Here is a 24095-nt window from a genome sequence, read left to right as displayed (position 1 = left end):
ATTCAATGTTTATTTATATAGCCCTAAATCACAAGTGTCTGAAAGGGCTAAGATCATCTTTGCCAAAAACACTGTGATGCTTGTGTACAGTTCTAAAATCACAATTGAGTACCTCTGCTCTCAGGAAAACGCTCACTTCAGAGTAATCGTGGTCTGCTTTAACATTACTTTTTTGTTGCAGTGATTGAATGAAGAAGTCAGGGCTAATGAATTTCTCCCTCATTTGCCTCAATGAGTCTTTGACTTCCGTAGTTGCAGTGCAGTTTGCTCTTCACTCTGTGCTTTTATCTCTGCTGCCCAAATGTGGAGAAGAAAATAAGTAGATTGCATATTAAGTCCTAAGTTTAAAGTCTGGCTTGGTTTTGGGGTGAAGCTTTTGGTTAAGTGCACTATTAAATAAGATAGCTATAGTGAGTTTCTGTACACAGTATTGTTATATGGGTGATTTGCAAACTACTTGGTTATTGATTGAGTAGTAGTAATCTTGTTCTTCTGTGTCATAATTACACAGACGCGTCAGTTCAATATGACGTCTGTCACTGTATTGTCTGTGCAGCTGAGGTATTAGAACGTCTGCAGTGTCCTTCATGACTCTTGTTTGTTATTTAACAGCTAACAACCACTGTTACTGTGTAACCTTCATGAATGTTTTCACATACAGCAGAGTTGTGCAACACTGGGCTTGTCAGTGAAATAAATAAAATATTTGTTCATCTTTACACAATATAAAAACAACAAAACCACAAAAGAAGTAACTCCAGACTATCTGATTTGTAGCCGATTTCTGCACGACTGTTTGTGCTCTTCAGTATTGACATTTGAGATGATCAATAATATGAGATTGACATCTATTTACAAAACATAGAGGCACAAGGAAGGTTGCAAAAAGACTCATAATGTATCCTATAACTCAGATCACACAATTCCACATTTTAAATAAACCTTGACCTCTTTGCACCCTTTTGACTCTGGACACTGCTGCTGTCTTCCATTCTGTCCCTTATATCTTTTCTGCATCTCTACTTGTTTTACAGTTTCTTATTAGTTCTGCTTTCCCTCCTTTTTTATGTATTACATGTATTTCTATACTGCATTTTCATCTATGTCTCTTCCTAATAGCACTCTTGATGGTATGCTTTTAAACAGGACCTAACCGGTCCAAGCTGCAGGACATGCTGGCTAACCTTAGAGATGCAGATGACGTGTCCCACATGCAGCCTCCCTCCACCACCCAATCACGGCCCAATGTGGTGCGCTTTAACGAGCACGATGGGGGCCGAACTGATGAAGGTAAGCCTTCTTAAATATGTCTGTATAGACATGCAAGCTACGTCATCAGCCTATCTATAAGTCTTTTCGCTAATGTGATGACACTAGCAGTCTATTTATTTCCAGTTGAGGCGCTCACCTTCCCGCCCACCTCAGGGAAGTCGTTCATTATGGGCTCAGACGAGGCCATGGAGAGTGAGCTGGGCCTGGGTGAGCTGGCTGGGCTCACTGTAGCCAACGAGGCTGATAGCCTGGCGTACGATGTGAGTAGGAGGCAGCCAAGTTTATCTAAAATCCCACAAAGCTATAATTTTGTACAGAATTACCGGGTTTCTATAAAATCTCTTAAATACTTTATAATTTTATTAAAAAAAGCAAATACAAATATAAATATATGCAAGTTGTTGTTAAAGTAAATTAGTGTTTTTTTCACATCTCATTAAATCCACCTCCATGATCGCTGCAGCATCGCCTCATTGATGGTGGGTGGCAATGGCATCAATAATCTTTTGCTTTAAGTCAGTAATGTAAACATTTCATCTAATATACCAAAAATATTGTCTGATTACAAGAACATTTGAAAAGTACAGTATAGTCCTATAGCTTTGTCCGAAGCACAATATCTTGAACATGGCCCAGTAGAAAGAAGTCCAGAGAAGGCTATCTGGTTAATGAAGTGGCAAAAGAATTGATTTGATTGCACATGATTCCACAACACACATTACCGTAACTTTCGGATTATCTTGGTGAACTTCCCTAGTCACGGTGGTGCGTTCTAAACCCCAGATTCTTAAACTGTGCTCGTTCAGTTTCCCCGTAACATGAAAGTTTGCCTTATCACTAAATCAATCTATAAATCAATCAATCAATCAAAGTTTACTTATATAGCCCTAAATCACGAGTGTCTCAAAGGGCTGCACAAGCCACAACGACATCCTCGGCTCAGATTCCACATATGGGCAAGAAAAAACTCAACCCAATGGGATGATAATGAGAAAGCTTGGAGGGGACCACAAATGTGTAAAACACACTGCAGTGAGGAATGTTTAATCAAAACTGTCATAACCACTGAAACACCAGATTAATATATCTTATCAGTAGCTTCTGCAATATCGCTTTTAATGGTTACAAGACTTTAGAGACACCCTGTATTTTTGAGAAATTGATCATTGGATCTTAAAGAGAAATCCACATGGCCAAAATTCACTAACATCTCAAACTTCTGTTTTCACAGATAATATACAGTGCGTCCGGAAAGTATTCACAGCGCTTCACTTTTTCCGCATTTTGTAATATCACAGCCTTATTCCAAAATTGAATAAATTAATTGTGTCCTCAAGTCTACACACCATCCCCCATAATGACAATGTGAAAACATTTTTTTAGGTATTTTTGCAAATGTATTTAAAATAAATGAACTAAAAAATCACATGTACATAAGTATACACAGTCTTTTGCCATGATCTGCTGCATCCTGCTTCAGCATCATTTCATCATCCTTGTGATCTTCCTATAGCTTAATTGGAGTCCACCTGTGGTAAATTCAGTTGATTGGACATGCTTTGGAAAGACACACATGGTATAGCATGCATGGCAGAGCACAAATCAAGCATGAAGTTGAACGAATTGTCTGTAGACCTCCGAGACAGGATTGTCTCGGGGCACAAATCTGGGGAAGGGTACAGAAAAATATCTGCTGCCTTGAAGTTCCCAATGAGCACGGTGGCCTCCATCACTTTGTAAATGTAAGAAGTTTGTAACCACCAAGACTCTTACTAGAGCTGGCCGGCCGTTTAAACCGAGTGATCGAGGGAGAAGGGCCCTAATTAGGGAGGTAACCAAGAACCCGATTGTCACTCTGTCAGAGCTACAGCATTCCTTCTGTGGAAAGAGGAGAACCGTACAGAAGGACAAGCATCCCTGCACCAATCCACCTATCAGGCATGTATTGTAGAGTGACCATTCCTTAGTATAAAAAAAAAAAAAAAGCGCATGTCAGGCTGCCTGCAGTTTGCCAAAATGCACCTGAAAGAGTCTCAGACCATGATAAACAAATTCTCTGGTCTGATGAGAAAATGGATTGAACTCTTTGGTGTGATACCAAGAGTCATGTTTGGAGTCATCACTCATCACCAGGCCAATACCATCCAAAGTTGTAGCATGGTGGTGGGGATGTTTTTCAATGGCAGGAACTGGGGGACTATTTCAGATAAAGGGAAATATGAATTCAGTAAAGTACAGAGACATCCTGTACCCTTGAACTCAGACTGGGGCGACAGTTCATCTTTCAGCAGGACAAAAACCTTAAGTACACAGCCAAGATATCAAAGGAATGGCTACAGGAAAACTCTGTAAATGTCCTTGCGTGGCCCAGCCAGAGCCCAGAATTAAATGTGATTGAACATATCTGGAGAAATATGAAAATGGCTGTGCACCGACGCTTCCCATTCAACCTGAGGGCGCTTGACAGATGCTGCAAAAATGAATGGGTGAAATTTGAGGCTAATTGCTGCCGAAGGTGCATCAACCCACAACTGAGCAAAGGCTGTGAATACTTATGAACACGTGATTTCTTATTTATTTTTAATACATTTGCAAAACATTAAAAAAAAAAAAAAAAAAAAAGTTTCACATTGACATTATGGAGTATTGTGTGTAGAATTTTGAGGAAAAAAGTAAATGTATTCCATTTTGAAACAAGGCTGTAACATAAGCAAAATGTGGAAAACGTGACACGCTGTGAATACTTTCCAGATGCACTGTATGAGAAATAGATTTGATGGTGTATTTTTAATTGCTGTCACTTTTCTTTTTAATTAGTATAATTTAGTCACTTTTTACCTCAATAAAACCTTTGCTGTTTGCACATTTAGGGCCTGATTTAATAAGATCCAAACACCACGCTGTAAACAACGTGTGCTATCTATAAAATAGCGTGTAATATTAGTTGGCGTGTTGCCTGCGATCTACTAAAACTACGAGTGCAAATGTAAAGGAGGAGGATTTTGCATATACTATACAGGGCATCACGACGAAGACACTCATTTACTGCACATTCATGTTATCATGCTTTTACCTGTGGCATTTTACTTTGTTTTCGAGATATGTACTACTTTTTATGGGCATTTTAGAAGCAGTCATGCAGTGCATCTACAATGACACCACTTTTTTTTTTTTTTTTTTTTTTTTTTAACGCCGACTGTACGCTCATTGGAGAGAGGCTGCACTTCGGCTCAAGATGCAAACCAATGCTGAGCTAAAGAAGTTTTTTTCATACAAGAAATGTTTTAATAATATTTGTGAAATAAATGAACGTCCTTTAAAAAACGCCAAAAAAACCGCATCAATTTAATTAGTTTTGATAAGTCCTTAAATCATCTAGCAGGCTATAAAATTATAAAATGATGCAGCTAAATAGACGATGTGTCTAATATTTTTTTTTATTTCTGACTACCCAAAATGTTGACACACACATGTAGGACTAAGGATTCTTGTCTGTCCATCGTCTGTCTGTGCAGCACAAGCATTGATACTGCAGCCGTGTGTGGAACTGTCATTTTGCAAGTCCTTCTGACATGTACTAAACAAAACGCAAAGTAGTGCTTGCAAAACGGTGATGACTGTTAATTATTCACCTTTTGCATGCTAAATAATTAGATTTGCATTTTCTCCTCCCAGTATTGTTGGCATTTTGACGATCAGCCTATATTTTGGATAATAATGAAGACAAAGAAGCCAAATGAATTGCACGCCTTGTTCTGCTCACTTAACAGACGCAATCCACCTTGCCCACTTTTAGTAGATTAGCTTTGCGTGTGCTATTAAGTGTGTCCATGTTTTAGTACATGCACATGTTTAGTAAATCAGGCCCTAATAGTTTGGTTTTCTGCTCTGCACCTCCAGGACATTGAACCAATCTCACCTGGACTGTTCGTATTGTCTTCGAAGACATTTCGCCTCTCATCTGAGCAGGCTTCATTAGTTCATGCTCAAAGACTAGATGGGACAGCGCTAGATGCTAAATACGATAACTTTAGACCTATCAGTTCATGTTTAAAGACCAGATATGACAGCTCCGGTCCAAGCGACTAGAACTGTTCTATCTAGACTTTGATCTTGAACATATGAAGATTCCTCGGATAGACTAGACTAGATGGGACATCTCTAGTGGATAGATAGAAAAGCCTTAGTCCAAGCAACTATAGCTCTCCTATCTAGCCTCGGCCTATTTAGTTTTTGAGCATGAATTGATTGGATGAGAGTTTTTCTAATTAGTGTCTAAAGCTGTCCTATCTAGTCTTCGAGCATGAACTGATTAATCCTGCTCAGATGGGATGCGAAACGTCTAAGACAATAGCGTTCACACCAGTGCTGATTAAAAGGTCTATTAAGAAATACCGTAAATTTTAAAAGGGGAATTGCACTTTTTTTTTCATTTTGCCTGTCATTCACAATCCCAATGTGAGACAAGGACACACATGTCTTTCTTTTTTCTGTGCATTCTAAATCGTAAAAAACTTATAGAAAAAGGCGGCTAACGATGCATGTAATGGGGATATGGGGCGGGGGCGTGGCTCAAATGGTAGAGCGGGCGTCCAACGACTTGAGAGCTCCTAGTCCGAATCCAGCCACTTCACCTACCTTACTCCCAATGCTGCTCACAGTGGTGTTAAGGGTGCTGCTCTTGTGGCGACCCACCAGTCTTCCTGTTCTGTCTACCCTTGTTTGGACAAGTTGTACTTAAAAACAAATTGCCCCTCAGGGACAAATAAAGTTTCTAAAAAAATTAATAAAATATATTTTCCGTCTATAAAGCCCTGTTGGTCATATTAAGTATTACCTGAAATTATTTTTTTGGGCCGCATTGATTTCTCAGAGTGTATAACTATGCTCTCTATTTTCATCAACACAAAACAACCACTAATCATGGCAGACTTTGTGAGAGCCAACTGATGAGATGGGTGTAACTTTCAGCACAAGACTTGTGCTCCCTGTTTAGATGATACGTTCTGTATAATCAGGTGAAAATGCTGTTGTGAAACAAACGTCTTGCTGCGTCTTATTGTTTTCGGGTCTAAGTTGAATTTCAAAGTTGAGCAACTTCTCAGTTTATGGTCACAGCCTTCTACTACACAGGGGCAAGGCATTATTTATATTTCTAGCTTTTAACTTGTCCAACCTCTGAAGCGATTCAGCAGCAGCAGCTTAATTTAGCTTCGTTAATATGCAGGTCAGTGTTCATCTTTAACCTTTTTTTGATCCAACCGTACCAGAGTTGATTTGTAAGCAGCCCGAAATAGCTTCTTTGGTGCACACCAGGCGTAGCATAAATAAACTGCACTATGTGCACTGAGACGAACCAAACCTGTCAAGTGTGAACACAGCCTGAGTTCAACTGAGTTCTGACGAGAGACTCTCTCCTCAGATTGGCAACAATAAGGACGCCATGAGAAAAACATGGAATCCTAAATTTACTCTCCGGAGCCATTTTGACGGGATTCGTGCCCTCACCTTCCACCCCGTTGAGCCTGTCCTGATCACTGCCTCGGAGGATCATACGCTCAAGATGTGGAACCTTCAGAAGACAACTCCAGCCAAAAAGTAAGCACATTCTCTGCTCTGATGCTCTTTGTACCTTTATGGTGCAAAGAGAAGGATGCTCATGTACTGCATGAAGATGACATGATTCCACTAACTCTCTTTGAATGATTGTTCTTGCTTGTTACATTGATTTTGTTATAAGAGCTACTACACAGACACAATCTGCTTGGGTGCCATAAGTTAAATAGTTCTGCTTGAACTTCTAATGGTGTACAGTTGATACTAAACACAATGTGCTGGGGGGCTTCTACACATGTGATTAAGGCCCTGTCTACATTAAGCCGGATAACTCCTTAAACGAATAATTATTTAGCCCAAGCCCCGTATCAGCCACACTAACCCATCGTTTAAGGTTCCCCTCCTTGGATAATTTTTTACACGGGTAAGTGTGCCGTGTATTTCTTGAATCTCCGGCTCTAAGCTTTGTATGGACTCATTGATCGTTTACAAACTGAGTTCGGAGAGGAAGTGACATCAGAAAGACCGCACCCCACACAGGAAGTGACGCCAGAAAGAACGCGCCACAGCCAGCTTCATAACATCTCAAATCGGAGGTAACCGCTGGAAAGATGAAGGCGAGTCATTCAGACATGCCCCTGTTTCTCCTTCCTCTACAAATACCTTAAGAGAAGGAAACGCGCGATTGCAGCTATTTCGGATACAACACCCGGTTTTGGATAAGGCTTGGAAGAACGGCAGCCTGGTGGGATATGTTTGTCAACGAGTGTGTTGTGCTAGAGCAATGGCAAGAGAACTTTCAAATGTCCAGGTCAGCTGTGATTCTACTTACTAAAAAACTTTGTCTATTTGTCAAAGGAGAGACAACAAGAATGAAGGCTTTCGTGGATATGATAAAAAAGATAGCGTGTTCTTTGTATTACCTGGCCAACGAGGGAAGACCATGGAAAACATTGAATGCTTTTGGACTGGCAAAGCAGACTATCAGTTATTGTCCGCCATGTATGTCGAGCGATTACTCAACGTCTTGGTCCAGAGTATATCAAATTTGCTAACAAGTTGTTTACTTTCACGTATCCATTAGAGATTTGATTAATTTATGATGGCTCAGGTGTGATTCACTACAATCGGGCCCCACAGCATGCAGGATTTCAGTTAATTGAAATACCACAACACTGGATATTGTTCAGATAAGTTAAATGTAATTTAAGAACTTGCACACAAAGCAACTGCGCATTTTCCACGCATGCGTACTAGGTTGCGTTGCGCTGGCGGACAGAGTGGGGAGGGGGTCTTAAACGGTGGCATTGTGTGCGTGTGGACAAGGATAAGGTTAGGTGGAATATACCCTGGATAATCTTAGCCTGCTTAGTGTAGAAGGGGCCTAAATAAGTTGTTTTTTTGTCCACAGGAGTACGTCTTTAGATGTGGAGCCGATCTACACGTTCAGGGCCCACAGGTACAATAAATAACAAAGAAAAACATTCATATGTTGATTACCAGACACGTGTTTTGAAAGGTGATCATACTTTTACCCACAGGGGGGCGGTACTAAGTGTGGTCATGAGCAGCAGTGGGGAGCAGTGTTTCAGTGGAGGGGTGGATGGAAGCATCCAATGTTGGAACATGCCCAATCCCAACATTGACCCCTATGACTCCTATGGTAACGTTGTCACCAATTTTGTGGTAAAATCTAATTTTTTTTACCTCAGAAGCAAGTAGATGAATTGAGTTTTTGATGTGTGACAGATTCATCAGTGCTGCGTGGGGAGTTGTGTGGACACACAGACTCTGTTTGGGGCTTGGTGTACAGCAGCGCACACCAGCGCCTCCTGTCCTGCTCAGCTGATGGTACTGTGAGACTGTGGGACGCCAACAGCACTTCTCCCGCCCTCGCAGTGTTCAATGAAAATAAAAGTAACCATTTGAATTTTGGGTCATCCACAATGATGAGTAATCCACAGTGGCCAAGTGCTTTTGAGTGACCAATGAATTTTTGTGTTCACTTTAGAGCTGGGAGTTCCCTCCTCTGTGGATCTGGTGTGCAGTGAACCAGCCCACCTGGTCACGTCCTTCACTAGCGGCGAGATCGGCCTGTTCAACATGGAGACCCGTCAGCAGGTCCTCAGTCTGGAGTCCAATGGAGAGCAAGGTAGGTTGTAACAGAATCTGACGTCTCAGTAGGCTTAAAATGTATTGCTTTACTTTCTGGTGAACTGTTGGTGACATTTCCTTCTAAAAACGGTTAAGACTTTTTAATTGGTCGTTTTGCTGTTTAACTTTTATGTACCGTACAATAATTAGGGACGTTGATCAATACATATTTTACCAATTTTGAGCAGTATATTTTTTTTACTTCTTTTTATTGGGGCTTTTTCTTCTCCAAATACATCAAAACAACACAAAATGCTCAATGATAATAAATAACTAAATAAAGACAAAACATAAAAAAACACAAGTGAAGGCAGATACATACCATTCCAAAGGAAAGATAAATAAATAAACACAAACTTTTAAATTAATGATAATAATAATACCACTTGGAGGATGTCAATAGCTCTGGGTTTTACCAAATTATTGTACATTTAAGGGATTACGTTTGTTATAGTAATCTATAAATGGCTGCCATATTGACTGAAACATACATTTTTCCTCTTAATGTAAATTTGATCTTTTCCAACTGCAAATGCTTCATCACATCATTCATTAAATCTTGGTAAACAAGAGGATGTTTTTGTTTCCAGTTAATCAAAATTCTTCTTCTTGCTAACAGCGTCACAACACATATCACATTCGTCTGGTTGTTTGATAAAGAGCTCCACAGCAGCGGACCCAACCCCAAACAAAGCAATAACTGGATCAAGTTTGATATGTTTCTGGAAAATCTCAGACAAACTTTGAAACATTTGTATCCAGTAGTTGGCAATCCTTATACAAGTTCAGAACATATGTGCCAGTGAGGACGGTGCCTGTCCACAAGGCTCATAAAGTGGGTTTACAGCAGGGCACATTTTTGACACTTTCAGCTTTGATAAATGAAGGCTATGTAAAATCTTGAAATATATCAGTCCAGGTCTGATACATACAGTTTTGAGCAGTATTTTCATTCAAAGGGTAATGACTTGTAAAATTGAGTGATTTAGGTCTTGTTCATACCGATTTTTTATGTGACCTGTATCGGATGTTTTCATGTCCGTGTGAACAGTGAAATTACACATTTTTCATATCCGACACAGGCCTCTTTTGTATGTGAATATCAATCGGATGTACAGTATATGTGATGCGTCCTGAAAGGGGAACTGCATTTTTTGGGAATTTTGCCTATTGTTCACAGATTTTTTTTTTTTATGCATTCTGTCTAGTAAATAAAAGCCATCTTACAGCGGAGCCAATGGGAGGTCCTCTATTCCGCCCATAAAACCCAATAAAAAGCCATCCAAAAAGCGCCAACAATACTCCATTTAGATTTCATCACTTCAATATTAGCCAAGTATTAGTGATATTGTTATTATAAGCGCTAACGCAGACAAAGTATTTATAGCGGCGCCGTGACCACAAGCTTGTGTGGCTATATTGCAATGATCGACTGATCAGCTCCTTCCTTGCTTCTTTGCTCATCAAACTTTCTTCTGGATCATAAATAATGGCTCTCACGTGGATAGTAGTAGGACAAAGACATATTCTGACAAGTTGGTACACTTTGACAGACAATTTAGACCCGGAGATGGCGAGAAGGACACAAAGGCGATTGGTACCACCCCCCTTTTCTTTGCGAGGATTATTAGTCATTCTTCATTTAAATGGGAATATATGAACATTGTAGCAGTCATCATCCTAATGACAGCAGACATTGTACAGTAAGTAATATTTTATCATGCACTGAGTACTAATCAGTGATGTTGTTGTTAAAAAAAAAAAGAAAAAGTAAAAGCAAACGTTGTGATGCGTTTGCTTAAAATGATCAAAATACTTAAGTATTAAATGTTATAAATGTGCCCATTACTGCAGTACATATACTGTGCTTACATCATGTATATAAAACCTAATGGAGGTGTTTGGATGTTTTTAAGGGCTTTATAGGCAGAATAAAGCGGCTCCCATAGGTTCTGTTGTAGGCGACTTTTGATTGCATTTATTTACTAGTTACTAGTTGGTTTACCCTTAAAAAAAAAGATAAAAATACATCCGTCGTCATGTCTTTCATATTGATTGTGACCGATACACAAAATTCCAAAAAAAGTGGAGTTCCCCTTTAATGTGCACACTGCTACGCTTAGGTCGCATTTATCCAACGCAAATGTTGCCAAAAAGCGATAAGCGTCATAATTATTCGTCAAAATAGACGGTTATAAAATATATAGTTGACGGAGCATAAAACAGGTGAAAACAATGTTTTAGGAACTTACGTGAAAGTTTTATCATCCCTGTCTCCTACTGCTCGCCCACAGAAGCGCTCTTCAAGCAGACATCGAAGCAAAATATCCCGTAAAACTGCGAGATCCAAAATACTTGTCCTCATTCTTCTTAATCTTCTACACGCTATAATCTGGGTCAGAAAATGATGAGTTTGAGTGCACAAAATCCTTGAAATTGCCACAAATGCACCAGTTCTGAGACCATACTTGCCAACCCTCCCGAATTTTCTGGGAGACTCCTGAATTTCAGTGCCTCCAGCGAAAATCTCCCGGGACAACCATTCTCCCGAAAATCTCCTGATTTCCAGCCAGACAACTATATTGGGGGCGTGCCTTAAAGGCACTGCCTTTAGCGTCCTCTCTCACCTGAAAAGGAGACTATTATATATGTCTCCGTTATCCATAGGTTTATCTATAACCCATAAAGTAGGCAGGCACGGAGCTATTTTTGTCAGCGTGTGTTTATTCCAGCCGGCACGTTAATACACTGACACACAACATCCACAAGGCGGCGGAAACGCAGTATTATGGGCCACCTTGCAAGCAACATTATGTTCTCATTTGCGGATGTTTTCAACAAATCCGTGAGGGATATGTTCCCGGATTCAGAGATCGCTCGCCAGTACTCAAATGGCAGAACAAAGGCTACTCAAATAGTGAAAATTAAGTGTTATATTTTTTAAGTAATCAGCAAGTACAGTACAGTTAGTAGAACAACTGTGTTTTCATTACTGTTTACTGTACTATATATATAAATACAATTTAAGAAATACTTTAATTTCAGTGAATTCTAGCTATAAATATACTCCTCCCTCTTAACGTCGGCCCGCCCCCTCCCCCGAGCCCCCCCCAATCTCCCGAATTCGGAGGTCTCAAGGTTGGCAAGTATGACTGAGACCGTAGAAGCCATGTTTACTTCCGTAAACATGGCAGTGCGTTCAACGTCTTGACGTCATGTTCGCATGTAGGTCAGATTGCATTCACATGAAAAATCACTTCTATTTTTTGCAATGTCAACGGCCACTAAAAAGATCGGATTTAACCCCAAAAATCTGAATTGGACATCTGACCCTGCAGTGTGAACCTAGTCTAATGTACAAAATGCTTATGCAAAGTATTTTATTTGGAAACTTTTATTTTAGCGCAGTCAGACCGAATGTTGCACACAGAACTGTAGTTGTGAAGGTTGGAAGTGTGCTGCTGTTCTTTAGGGCTGCCGTCCTGTCTGCACATTGAGATTTATTGGTGGTGTGGTCCACAACAACACTAGCAGATGCGATGTGTCGTGAGCGTATGAGTTGTGTTGGCTAGCATTGCTTGGAGATTGTTCGCAACCTGTGGACTTCGTGGAGAAGATGGTTGACCATTTCTGAGACGAATGAGCGATCCTGGACACGTGATTTCCCAAGACAACTGTTCCTTTTCCTCAAGATGACAGCATTTCAGTCACATTTATGTCAATTTCCGTGATATTCCGCGTTTGCCAGTCGAGTACGTTTTTATTGGGCAATAACGTGATTGTGTCCGCAGAAATCACATTGCTCTACTTGGCCTCAGAATGCACACGCATACATTTAAAACTAAACATACACGCTTTGCTCTGATTAGTAACACAAAGGAAAAATATATACACACACACTCCAAACCGTGTCAGGATTTTTTCATAAACCATCCCTAGTTGTTAGTTTCTACATCAGTTGTTTGTTCTTTGGCTAATAAACCCTTCTGCTGTCAACTAGGTCCTCCCAGTCACATCAACAAGATCCTCAGCCATCCCACACTCCCCGTCACCATCACCGCACAGGAGGACCGACACATCAAGTTCTTTGACAATAACACTGGCAAACTCATCCACTCCATGGTGGCCCACCTGGATGCAGTCACCAGCTTAGCTGTGGACCCAAATGGACTCTATCTCATGTCGGGCAGTAAGTGTCTTAACCTGCGATTAACAGAAGTATTCTCACTCTGGTGACACACACACACTCAAAACTTTCATTTAACCACACAAGAAGGGCAAAAGAGGACAAACGGTCTTTAGTTTGATGCCGTGCACAAAATCCTATATTTGTAAAGGCATAATACTACATTTATTTGCATCAGTTTTTCCACAAATTAAACAAATAATTATGCTGGGTTAAAATATTGTAAATAATGTGTAATTACTGCAACGCCGTAATGACCACTGAGTACAACATGACCCTTTTTGTCGAGGATGGGAATATAAAGACAAACAAAAAGATTAGTGAAATAAGTACTGGTGTGTGAGTGACAGAGAAAAGCTCTGAAGTGTTTTTTGTTGTGTGAGTGACATGAAGCAAAGTTCTAAAATAAGTTCTGGTGTGCGAGTGACATGAAGAAAAGCTCTGAGATAAGTTCTGGTGTGTGAGCGACATGACGGAAAGCTCTGAAATACATTCTGGCGTGTAAGTGACATGAAGAAAAGCTTTGAGATAAGTTCTGGTGTGTGAGCGACATGACGGAAATCTCTAAGATAAGTTCTGGCGTGTGAATGACATGAAAAAAAGCTCTGGAATAAGTTCTGGCGTATAAGTGACATGAAGAAAAGCACTGAGATAAGTTCTGGTGTGTGAGCAACATGACAAAAAGCTCTGAAATACATTCTGGAGTGTGAGTGACATGAAGGAAAAGCTCTGAAATACGTTCCAGTGTGTGAGTGACACGACTAAAAGCTCTGACTTGGAGCACTCAACACTACCTGGTGGTTTGCATCTCTTGACAGCGAATATCTTACATTGGACAAAGAGAGCTCAGTCTACCAAGTCAAGTTGGAGTAAAACATCTGATTCTCATTCTGATTCTGACAGTATAACTTGTCTTTTTTTACCTACTCAGTGGCCTAGTGGTTAGAGTGTCCGCCCTGAGATCGGTAGGTTGTGAGTTCAAACCCTGGCAGAGTCATACCAAAGACTATAAAAATAGGACCCATTACCTCCCTGCTTGGCACTCAGCATCAAGGGTTGGAATTGGGGGTTAAATCACCAAAAATGATTCTTGGGCACGGCACCGCTGCTGCCCACTGCTCCCCTCACCTCCCAGGGGGATGGGTCAAATGCAGAGGACACATTTCACCACACCTAATGTGTGTGTGACAATCATTGTTACTTTAACTTTTTTTTTTTGACAAAAAAAAAAGTTTTATTCAGGTTAGTACAAAATATGTATAACAAAATGCCAGATTAGAGATAAAATAAAAATGCTGGGGAAAAAAAAGGAAAGCAGCTAATGTATGAAATGTTGTTTTACTTTGTATTTGCAGTTAGAAGAAGGAGCAACATTTCATAATTATTTATTGACACCTGTGGGAAGTGAGGGTTCCAGCCCAGTATGCAGTGTAGATGTCAGTAGGGATGTTCCCATCAAGGTTCTATGCTGCCGATTCCGATACCGATCATCCATGAGTGAGATTGGCAGATATCAACATCAATACCGATATCAATCACATGTTGGAACTGTAAATGTTTCCATTTATTTATGATGCGTGCTATTGACAGTTGAACAGTATTAACACCATTTTTAAACCTGTCTTTATTTGATTTGATTACATACAATTGTTTGAGCAAAACAAAGCCGATTAGAAAACAATAACTAAACAAAACTGCCATCTACTACTCTTTTAAATCCTGTAATTTCTACCCTCTTGTGTCTTATACTCCGAGTTTGTGAACATGAACAAAAATAAGAATATGGACTTCATCACTTAAGTATCAATCATATACTGGTATCCTTGGTAGAGACACCACTAATGTATGGATCCATCCACCCTTCTTTTACATGTCGTATACTGACTGTGACAATTTGATACCCCATAAGTTGTTGTTTATTTTCTCTCTGGACTCTTATTAAGCTACTTGTTCATTTCCCGTTAATAGCTGCTTACGTACACTTCTTAAACTTTACCAAGCACCTATTTCTTGGTGTTTAAAACTAGTTTAGCGGTTAGCTTAGCAATTAGCATGCCTGGCTTGCGCTTTCGGGGTGTAACATGTTTAGCCTCGTCCTCCAGTGATAAAGCTACTTGATAATGATAACTAAGATGCTTAGAAATTTAGTTTATTTACCGCAGTTGAGGTGACTGTTATTAGCTTAACCTCTTAAGGCCCAAGCTGTTTGTTTACATGATTTTTGTATTTCTCTTTGCTATTTGGGCTTATTGGACCCTAATTAGAATAAAAACTAAAAATCATCTTTTTATAGGATGTACTTAGTCCATAAGTACACAAACGTGTACTTCATGTGTAGTGACATGCAAATTTGTATTTTTACACTTTTTTTTCCAAATTCCATTGTATGTTATACTCTTCTGACTCCACCAGATGGCAGTATAAGTGTCCATATGTCGGCATAAGACCCCAATTCAGTAGTGTACACAATTTTGTAAATAGGAGCCAAAAGGTGCTGTCCACGCATGTGGTCACTAAGCCTTTAAAGCAGGCCTGGGCAATTATTTTGACTCGGGGGCCAAATTATGAGAAAAAAATGTCTGGGGGCCGGAATATCTATTTTTAGGGACACTAATACAAAACTTCACAATAATGTCTGATTGAATGCTAAAAACGTTATAACAAACCGCCTTAAAAAAGGGAATGGAATTTTACGTTTTTTTTACTGAATTAGACACCCAGAATGTACATGAAAATTAAAAACGTGGGATTTACAATTTTAACTATGAGCGATAAAACACTGAATATTGACAAGATATGAACGTCACACCCCTTCTCGATCGACATATTTTGCAATCAAGCGATACGCAACAAAAATACAACAAACACAGCAAAATATGAACGCGAAGGGTAAAAAGAAAACCCACCTACAATCTGATATATCTGATATGTCACTAAATTTTACAACTTTGTTGTAAAAATCTCCTTACGCGTCTGAACCTGAAACCCACATTTCAGGCTGGACGCTCTGGAAACACTCTGTGGAAACGCTCCCCACCCACACTGCTTGGTGCCTGGTCTGAGCTGCTGTGACTTAGATTACCATAGTAACTAATTAGATTACCATAGTAACTAGTATATCATGCAAAAGCGCAGATTCCAACCATTGGAATACTTTGTATAGTTCAAGACTTACGGTCATTTGAAAACATCACTGTAGATCATAATGGCAGCTACACTTTCCATCTTAAAGATCTAAAACAGGGGTCTCAAACTCAATTTACCTGGGGGCCACTGGATGCAGAAACTGGGTGAGGCTGGGCCGCAAGAAAATATTTCTTAAAAAAATCTAACATGCACTTTTTAATGAATTCACCTTCTTTGAATGGCTATCCGGCCTTAGCAACATACTTGCCAACACTCCCGATTTTTCCGGGAGACTACCGAATTTCAGTGCCCCCCCCGACAATCTCCCGACAATCTCCCCGGGGCAACCATTCTCTCGAATTTGTCCCGATTTTCACCCGGACAACAATATTAAGGGCGTGCCGTGATAGCACTGCCTTTAACGTCCTCTACAACATGTCATCGCGTCCGCTTTTTCACCATACAAACAGCGTGCTGGCCCAGTCACATGTTGTATGAGGCTTCTGCAGACACGTACGTGAATGCAAGACATACTTGATCAACAGCCATACAGGTCACACTGAGGGTGGACGTATAAACAACTTTATCACTGTTACAAATATGCGCCACACTGTGAACCCACACCAAACAAGAATGACAAACACATTTCGGGAGAACATCCGCACCGTAAGACAACATAAACACAACAGAACAAATGCCCAGAACACCTTGCAGCCCTAACTCTTCCGGGCTACAATATACACCCCCGCTACCACCAAACCCCGCCCACCTCAACCAACACCTGGGGGGGGGGGTTGATGTGTGGGGGGAAGGGTTGGGGAGCGGGGTTTGGTGGTAGCGGGGGTGTATATTGTAGCCCGGAAGAGTTAGGGCTGCATGGTGTTCTGGGTATTTGTTCTGTTGTGTTTATGTTGTGTTACAGTGCGGATTTTCTACCGAAATGTGTTTGTCATTCTTGTTTGGTGTGGGTTCACAGTGTGGCGCATATTTGTAACAGTGTTAAACTTGTTTTTACGGCCACCCTCAGTGTGACCTGTGTGGCTGTTGATCAAGTATGTCTTGCAGTCACTTACGTGTGTGTACAGAAGCCAAATACAACATGTGACTGGGCTGGCACACTGTTCGTACAGGTTGTAGAGGGCGCTAAAGTCATTAATATTGTTGTTTGGGTGAGAAAATCGGCAGACATTCGAGAGAATGGTTGCCCTGAAATTCGGGAGTCTCCTGGAAAAATCGTGAGGGTTGGCAAGTATGACGGTGTCATGCACCATTCATATAAAAGTCGCGGGCCGCACTAACATTACATTTTCATATTAAGGTGTGGGCTGCAATTGGCCCGCGGGCCGCGTGTCTGAGACCCCTGATCTAAAACAATGATTTGGGAATTTCCAAATTGAAAAGCTCAATGTGGCCCCCGGGCCTTAATTTGCCCAGGTCTGCTTTAGAGGTTAAGGAAGCTTCTCCACACTGTGTATGGAGACACGTAATTAGCCGCTTTTAAAAATGGGTCCGTACAATAGCAGAATAAAAGAGGTGTAAATGATCAAATGAAAAAAGGTAAGTGTTTTGTTCCCTGAGACGCTCACGTTGTCTACTTTGCAGGTCACGACTGCTCCATCCGCCTGTGGAACCTGGAGAGTAAAACCTGCATTCAGGAGTTCACGGCTCACAGAAAGAAGTTTGAGGAGTCCATTCACGATGTGGCTTTTCATCCCTCCAAATGCTACATCGCCAGCGCCGGGGCGGACGCTCTCGCCAAGGTGTTCGTATGACGCAGTGCGGCGTCTCTCCCCGTAGCCCCCTCCCCCGACTCAGCCTCCCGCGATCAGGGACCAATGGAGGCCCAGGAGGGGAAAAGACCTCCAGGCACGGGTCCAATCCCACCACACACCGCCCTCTGGTTTCCTGTCAGACTATGTAGCTGCAAACAGGGCGGGGCCCACCAGGTGAAGGTGGCGCCGGGAGGCCAGACCCCAGGAGAACTGTCCTCCTCCTGCCCCCCCCCCGTCGAGCATCCAGGCAGGCCTGGGTGTGAGCGCTCACGGCGCCCTGCAGCAACTACAGACTTCACCTCCACAGCCAGGAGACTCAGGACAAGCGTGAAAGAAGGCGTGTGGAGTGCAAAAACAAAGTTTCAAGCCGGGCTTCTGCTCCCCAACTTCAGCCCACACCCCTCAGGCCTTTCCCCCTTAGGCTGTTTTCTCCTGCACTTCCCTGACTGACTCTGCTTGCTGGTCTGCCTTTGTTTTCCTTTTTAAAACACTTGTTGACAAATGTGCCTTTGCTTTAAAAAGGCCTCGGTGGTGTTATTTTAACAAGCTTGTTTCGAGGGGGACGGCAGAGAAACCAATCCACAATGTTGCTGATCTTAACATCGGGGTGTAAAATGACAAATGCTTATAATAAACAAAATATATATTCAGTCTTAAAATTAACTGTGCAGTGTGAGTTTGAGTGCTACTTTTTGATAAATGTCTTTGGAAAATCAGTTCTGTGCGTTTCAAGGCAAAGCTGGTGGAGTGCCGCAGAGCAGATACACTATATTGTCTGTTTGGTAGATTCTTGTACACTTAAGTAAGATCAATGTACAAATATTTGTGTCTAAAGTCAACCATTTTTGGTTATATTATTACAATGAACAAGTTGGATATTTTAGGAAGAACTAATTTTGGGCCAGTTTGCACTCGCTCCAATTGAATGGCTTGTACTGTTTGTAGACCCCCGCCCACCTGCGTGGACATGCTTGATTACAACGTGATGTGTCATGTCCACACAGTGACAGTAGTCTAGTGTTTAGCAGGAACTTAGTGCAGTACTTTAGGACTCTTTTCAAACCGCATCTAACACATTTCCTGCAAGTTCTAACCCTACTGTAAAGTGTGAGGAGACCAATCAAGTTGATGAAGAGTGCAGCATCAAACGAGCCATTTTCTCAAGTCACTGGTTTGTAAATCAAAGCGATGTTCAAAATAAAACCTGCTGTAAACTATCAACAATAATGTCATTCTTTTTTCTTTTTTTTTTTACGGCGCACACACTCACACAGCTCAGTCTCGTTGTCTTTATTTTCATCAAAAAAAGATCATTGTTAGCAAAAGTTCTGAAATAAATATGTACAGGTATGACTTGACTTGGAGGAAATCATAAATACTCTGCAATGTTAAAGAAATGCATGAGCTTTCGTGAATGCCGACACAGCAATAGAAGAACCGTCGTCCCTTTGACGTGTGGAGACGTTTGGGAGGACGTGCCGACTTCTTTACAGAGCTTGATATAAAAGTAGCATAACTGAAGCGGTGTCACGTGTGCGTAATGTCAACATTTCTTTCTGCAGGCACCACATCCCCAAAAAAGTTGCTTGGCTTTGGCTAATCATGGACAGTAATCAGGAAGATCTCTTGTACAGTTCTAGTACACTTTAGAGAGAGAATTTCACTGGATACATATATATATATGTTTTTGTATATATATATATATATATACAGTCGTGGTCAAAAGTTTACATACACTTGTAAAGAAGATAATGTCATGGCTGTCTTGAGTTTCCAATAATTTCTACAACCCTTATTTTTTGTGATAGAGTGATTGGAGCACATACTTGTTGGTCACAAAAAACATTCATGAAGTTTGGTTCTTTTATGAATTTATTATGGGTCTACTGTAAATGTGACCAAATCTGCTGGGTCAAAAGTATACATACAGCAATGTTAATATTTGGTTACATGTCCCTTGGCAAGTTTCACTGCAATAAGGCGCTTTTGGTAGCCATCCACAAGCTTCTGGCAAGATTCCGGTTGAATTTTTGACCACTCCTCTTGACAAAATTGGTGCAGTTCAGCTAAATTTGTTGGTTTTCTGACATGGACTTGTTGACATTACATGGACAAAGATAAAACCTTCTGGAGGAGAGTTCTGTGGTCAGATGAAACTAAAATTTAGCTGTTTGGCCACAATACCCAGCAATATGTTTGGAGGAGAAAATGTGAGGCCTTTAATCCCAAAAACACCATCCCTACCGTCAAGCATGGTGGTGGTAGTATTATTCTCTGGGCCTGTTTTGCTGCCAATGGAACTGGTGCTTTACAGAGAGTAAATGGGACAATGAAAAAGGAGGATTACCTCCAAATTCTTCAGGACAACCTAAAATCATCAGCCCGGAGGTTGGGTCTTGGGTGCAGTTGGGTGTTAAAAGAGGTAAAGGAATGGCTAAATCAGGCTAGAATTAAGGTTTTAGAATGGCCTTCCCAAAGTCCTGACTTAAACGTGTGGACAATGCTGAAGAAACAAGTCCATGACAGAAAACCAACAAATTTAGCTGAACTGCACCAATTTTGTCAAGAGGAGTGGTCAAAAATTCAACCAGAAACTCGTGGATGGCTACCAAAAGCGCCTTATTGCAGTGAAACTTGCCAAGGGACATGTAACCAAATATTAACATTGCTGGGTGTCAACTAGGGTGTCAGAATGCACGCTAAGTTTGCAACAGTGATTCCTCCTGCTACGTCTTCTTGTGCTCTGGCAGATCAAGAATTGCCACTTGAGTACCCAGAAAGTCTTGAGGCATTTTGTTATTAGCGGTTGTTTTTTTTTTTGTGCGTGTTTGTCGTTAACCCTTAGTGGTTTGTTTTGTGCAAACATTTAACGGTAGTGTTGTGTGTTTACTTGCCGGTTATGTGTGCAGTCAGACTACTGTTGTGTGCTCGACGCTGCTTGTTGCCGTCATGACGACAAGCTTATTCATTATTTTATTTTCAGCTAGAGCTTGCCCCCCAAAAAAATGTTCCTTTAATACTCCTTTAGGTCTGAGCAAAGTGAATCTGTCCATTTAAACGTTTAAAAATCTACTTCTTATAGTGGATAGATATCGCAATCATGTCATAATTATGTTATTGCCATAATAGGATGAAGCTCGGAGGATCTGGCAACCTGAATTATTGTTTTGATTTGGAAGAAACCATTCGGACTGTTCATAAAAGGCTGGGTAGAGAGTGGTACAAAATGTCATGCGTTAAAGGGATTAGGATTAATAAAAATGAAGTATAAAAATACAATACAATTAAAAAAAAAAAAATACAAATAAAAAATACAACAAAACAAATCTAGAAAAAAAAAAAGAGGATACTCAAAAGAGAACTACAAGCACATAAACATTACTGAGGTCCAGTCTCTTTCTCATCAGCACCGCTGCTAGATTTTTTTAGGAGCTAACACTGATTCTTAAAGATCATTTCTGTGGGAATCATCACGTAAATGAACATCCCTCCTTGTTCAAACACAAGCGGGGCGGCGGCCTCTGTGGCACATGTGCCGGCAGAAAGAGTAGACTTACAGTCAGTGTTCCGTAATACCAACTGCCGCTCAGTTTCTGGGCTGGGAGTTGAACTCGCGGCAGATGTTTTGGGTGATCTTGGACACAAATTTGTAGAGGTTGTCAAACTCGTCCACAAAGAAGGAGTGCTCCTTGTCGGGGTCGGTGGCGATGTACTCCAACTCATCCTGGGCCGCCCAGGCGATGCCCACGGAGTAGGCGATCACGCCTGCAACACATTAGAAACACACTCCATGACGTCTGTAGCTTTTGCTGCATGTGCCAATTTCTAACCAGTCTGTCTTATTTTTTTATTTGGTAGAAAGCCTTATAAGTTGCCATGTTCGCGAACGAGCCAATTCTTTTGAACGGCTTTTTTAAGTGAACGATGAGAACCGATTCCCAGTTGAGAGACATGTTTGTATGAAAATGGCTGCCAATTTACTGCCATATTGAGAAGAAAGAGATATTAGTGGGTATTAGTGGGTATTGTACAGTTTCGCATTCTCATGTTTATCATGTGCACATTTTTATTCCAGTTGTGTTTACTGTATATGTGTTATAAACATCATATGTAGGGTTTCTCCAATAAAAATATTTGAACAGAGGACAAAAATTACACAAAAATCCTTATTTCCTTTAAACGGGGCAAGCAATCCTTCACAAAATATTCCACGTCCAACAAAGGCAAAAGACACAACTCAACAATATACACTGTGATATACTCTGTTATACTAAACAAGCCACATTATCCACACTTGGCATCGCTACAGCAATCAGCCCACAGACCCTTAAAGTGACGGTGCCCATTTGAAATCAAAACAATGAAATATTTCAGACCAGTATACTGCATCTTCAAATAAACATGAACTAAATACTGAATTCTAGAGGTGCTGAAAAAAATCGATTTACATCGGAATCCCATTCCTAACTTTCAAAAATTGATTATACATATATACACACACGTTAGGTCAGGAAAAAACACAGACTATTTCATCCCTACAAGTCTGTTTCGCAGGCTTGTAGGGATGAATTAGCCTGTGTTTTTTCCTGACCTAATGTATATTCCACTCTACCCCGGTATTGAGCACTATATAACGGATAAAACACAGAAACCTCAACTATATATATATATATATATATATATATATATATATATATATATATATATATATATATATATATATATATACACACACACACACACACACATACATTATATATACAGTAGGTGTATATATATACATATACACATTATATATTTATATATATATAATGTATGTGTGTATATATATGTATGTATATATATACAAACATACATTATGTATATATATATATATATATATATATATATATATATATATATATATATATATATATATATATTATAGTTTATGTGTGTATACATATATATATATATATATATATATATATATATATATTATAGTTTATGTGTATATATATACACATCTATATATATATATATATATATATATATATACTGTATATATATATACACACACACATACATTATATATACAGTAGGTGTATATATATACATATACACATTATATATTTATATATATATAATGTATGTGTGTATATATATGTATGTATATATATACAAACATACATTATGTATATATATATATATTATAGTTTATGTGTGTATATATATATATATATATATATATATATATATATATATATATTATAGTTTATGTGTATATATATATATACACATCTATATATATATATATATATATATATATATATATATATATATATATATATATATATATATATATATATATATACTGTATATATATATATATATATATATATATATATATATATATATATATATATATATATATATATATATATATATATATATATATATATATATATATATATATATACATAAACTATAATATAATATAATATATATATATAATACATTTTTTTAAAGACACATTTTTGGGTCCATCGCCGCACATCATATGTCAGCAGCCAAGAGAAGCTTTTGTGACATGTGACCTGTTTTGCAATATTTTTAGTATATTTTTTACACCAAATAATATATTGCAAAAATCGGTTCCAGATTCCGTATTAAATCACTTCGCAAGAATCGAAATCCAATCAAATCGTGTGTCGTTGTAAGATTCACATCCTCTGTGGGTGAGTTACTTACTTAATAATAATTTGAGCGATAATAACCCAAACATAAAATTCCCCTGAATCGACTCAGCCTAACCAAATCAGGCGCCTACATTATACACATTTAATTATTATATGTATATTTATTTCTGTATCCAATATTGGTGCAAAATGTGAGTTTGCGAGGACTTTTATCTGCCACATGCCCTTGTTTTTAATAGTATTTTTTAGGACAATACAAAATAGTGATGTCATTGTCACAGCAAGAGAATATGGCACCACCTAATGGAATGTACACAACAAGCTAAATTCAGTCAATTATATTTAGAAAAT

At 39.5% G+C, this 24095-nt stretch overlaps 2 protein-coding genes across 9 annotated transcripts in view; one reads left to right on the top strand and one right to left on the bottom strand.

Annotated features, from left to right (window-relative positions):
• Window positions 1-19293, top strand: part of strn (striatin, calmodulin binding protein) — a 64702-nt gene extending 45409 nt beyond the window's left edge. For both annotated transcript variants that reach the window (XM_062058510.1, XM_062058509.1), the window contains 9 exons: window positions 1147-1290; window positions 1396-1532; window positions 6695-6870; window positions 8240-8287; window positions 8370-8491; window positions 8578-8745; window positions 8840-8980; window positions 12983-13171; window positions 17897-19293. In XM_062058510.1, coding sequence (XP_061914494.1) covers window positions 1147-1290; window positions 1396-1532; window positions 6695-6870; window positions 8240-8287; window positions 8370-8491; window positions 8578-8745; window positions 8840-8980; window positions 12983-13171; window positions 17897-18066 — 1295 coding nt within the window. In that variant the 3' untranslated portion in view covers window positions 18067-19293. The remainder of the gene's footprint in view (window positions 1-1146; window positions 1291-1395; window positions 1533-6694; window positions 6871-8239; window positions 8288-8369; window positions 8492-8577; window positions 8746-8839; window positions 8981-12982; window positions 13172-17896) is intronic.
• Window positions 19294-20696: 1403 nt separating this feature from the next.
• The window catches only part of vit (vitrin), a 102361-nt gene continuing 98962 nt past the window's right edge, over window positions 20697-24095 (bottom strand). For all 7 annotated transcript variants that reach the window (XM_062058502.1, XM_062058505.1, XM_062058503.1 and 4 more), the window contains one exon: window positions 20697-21831. In XM_062058502.1, coding sequence (XP_061914486.1) covers window positions 21653-21831 — 179 coding nt within the window. In that variant the 3' untranslated portion in view covers window positions 20697-21652. The remainder of the gene's footprint in view (window positions 21832-24095) is intronic.

The sequence above is a fragment of the Entelurus aequoreus genome, linkage group LG09, assembly GCF_033978785.1.
Source record: "Entelurus aequoreus isolate RoL-2023_Sb linkage group LG09, RoL_Eaeq_v1.1, whole genome shotgun sequence".
Classification (NCBI taxonomy): domain Eukaryota; kingdom Metazoa; phylum Chordata; class Actinopteri; order Syngnathiformes; family Syngnathidae; genus Entelurus; species Entelurus aequoreus.
This window is presented reverse-complemented; position numbering and strand designations above follow the sequence as displayed.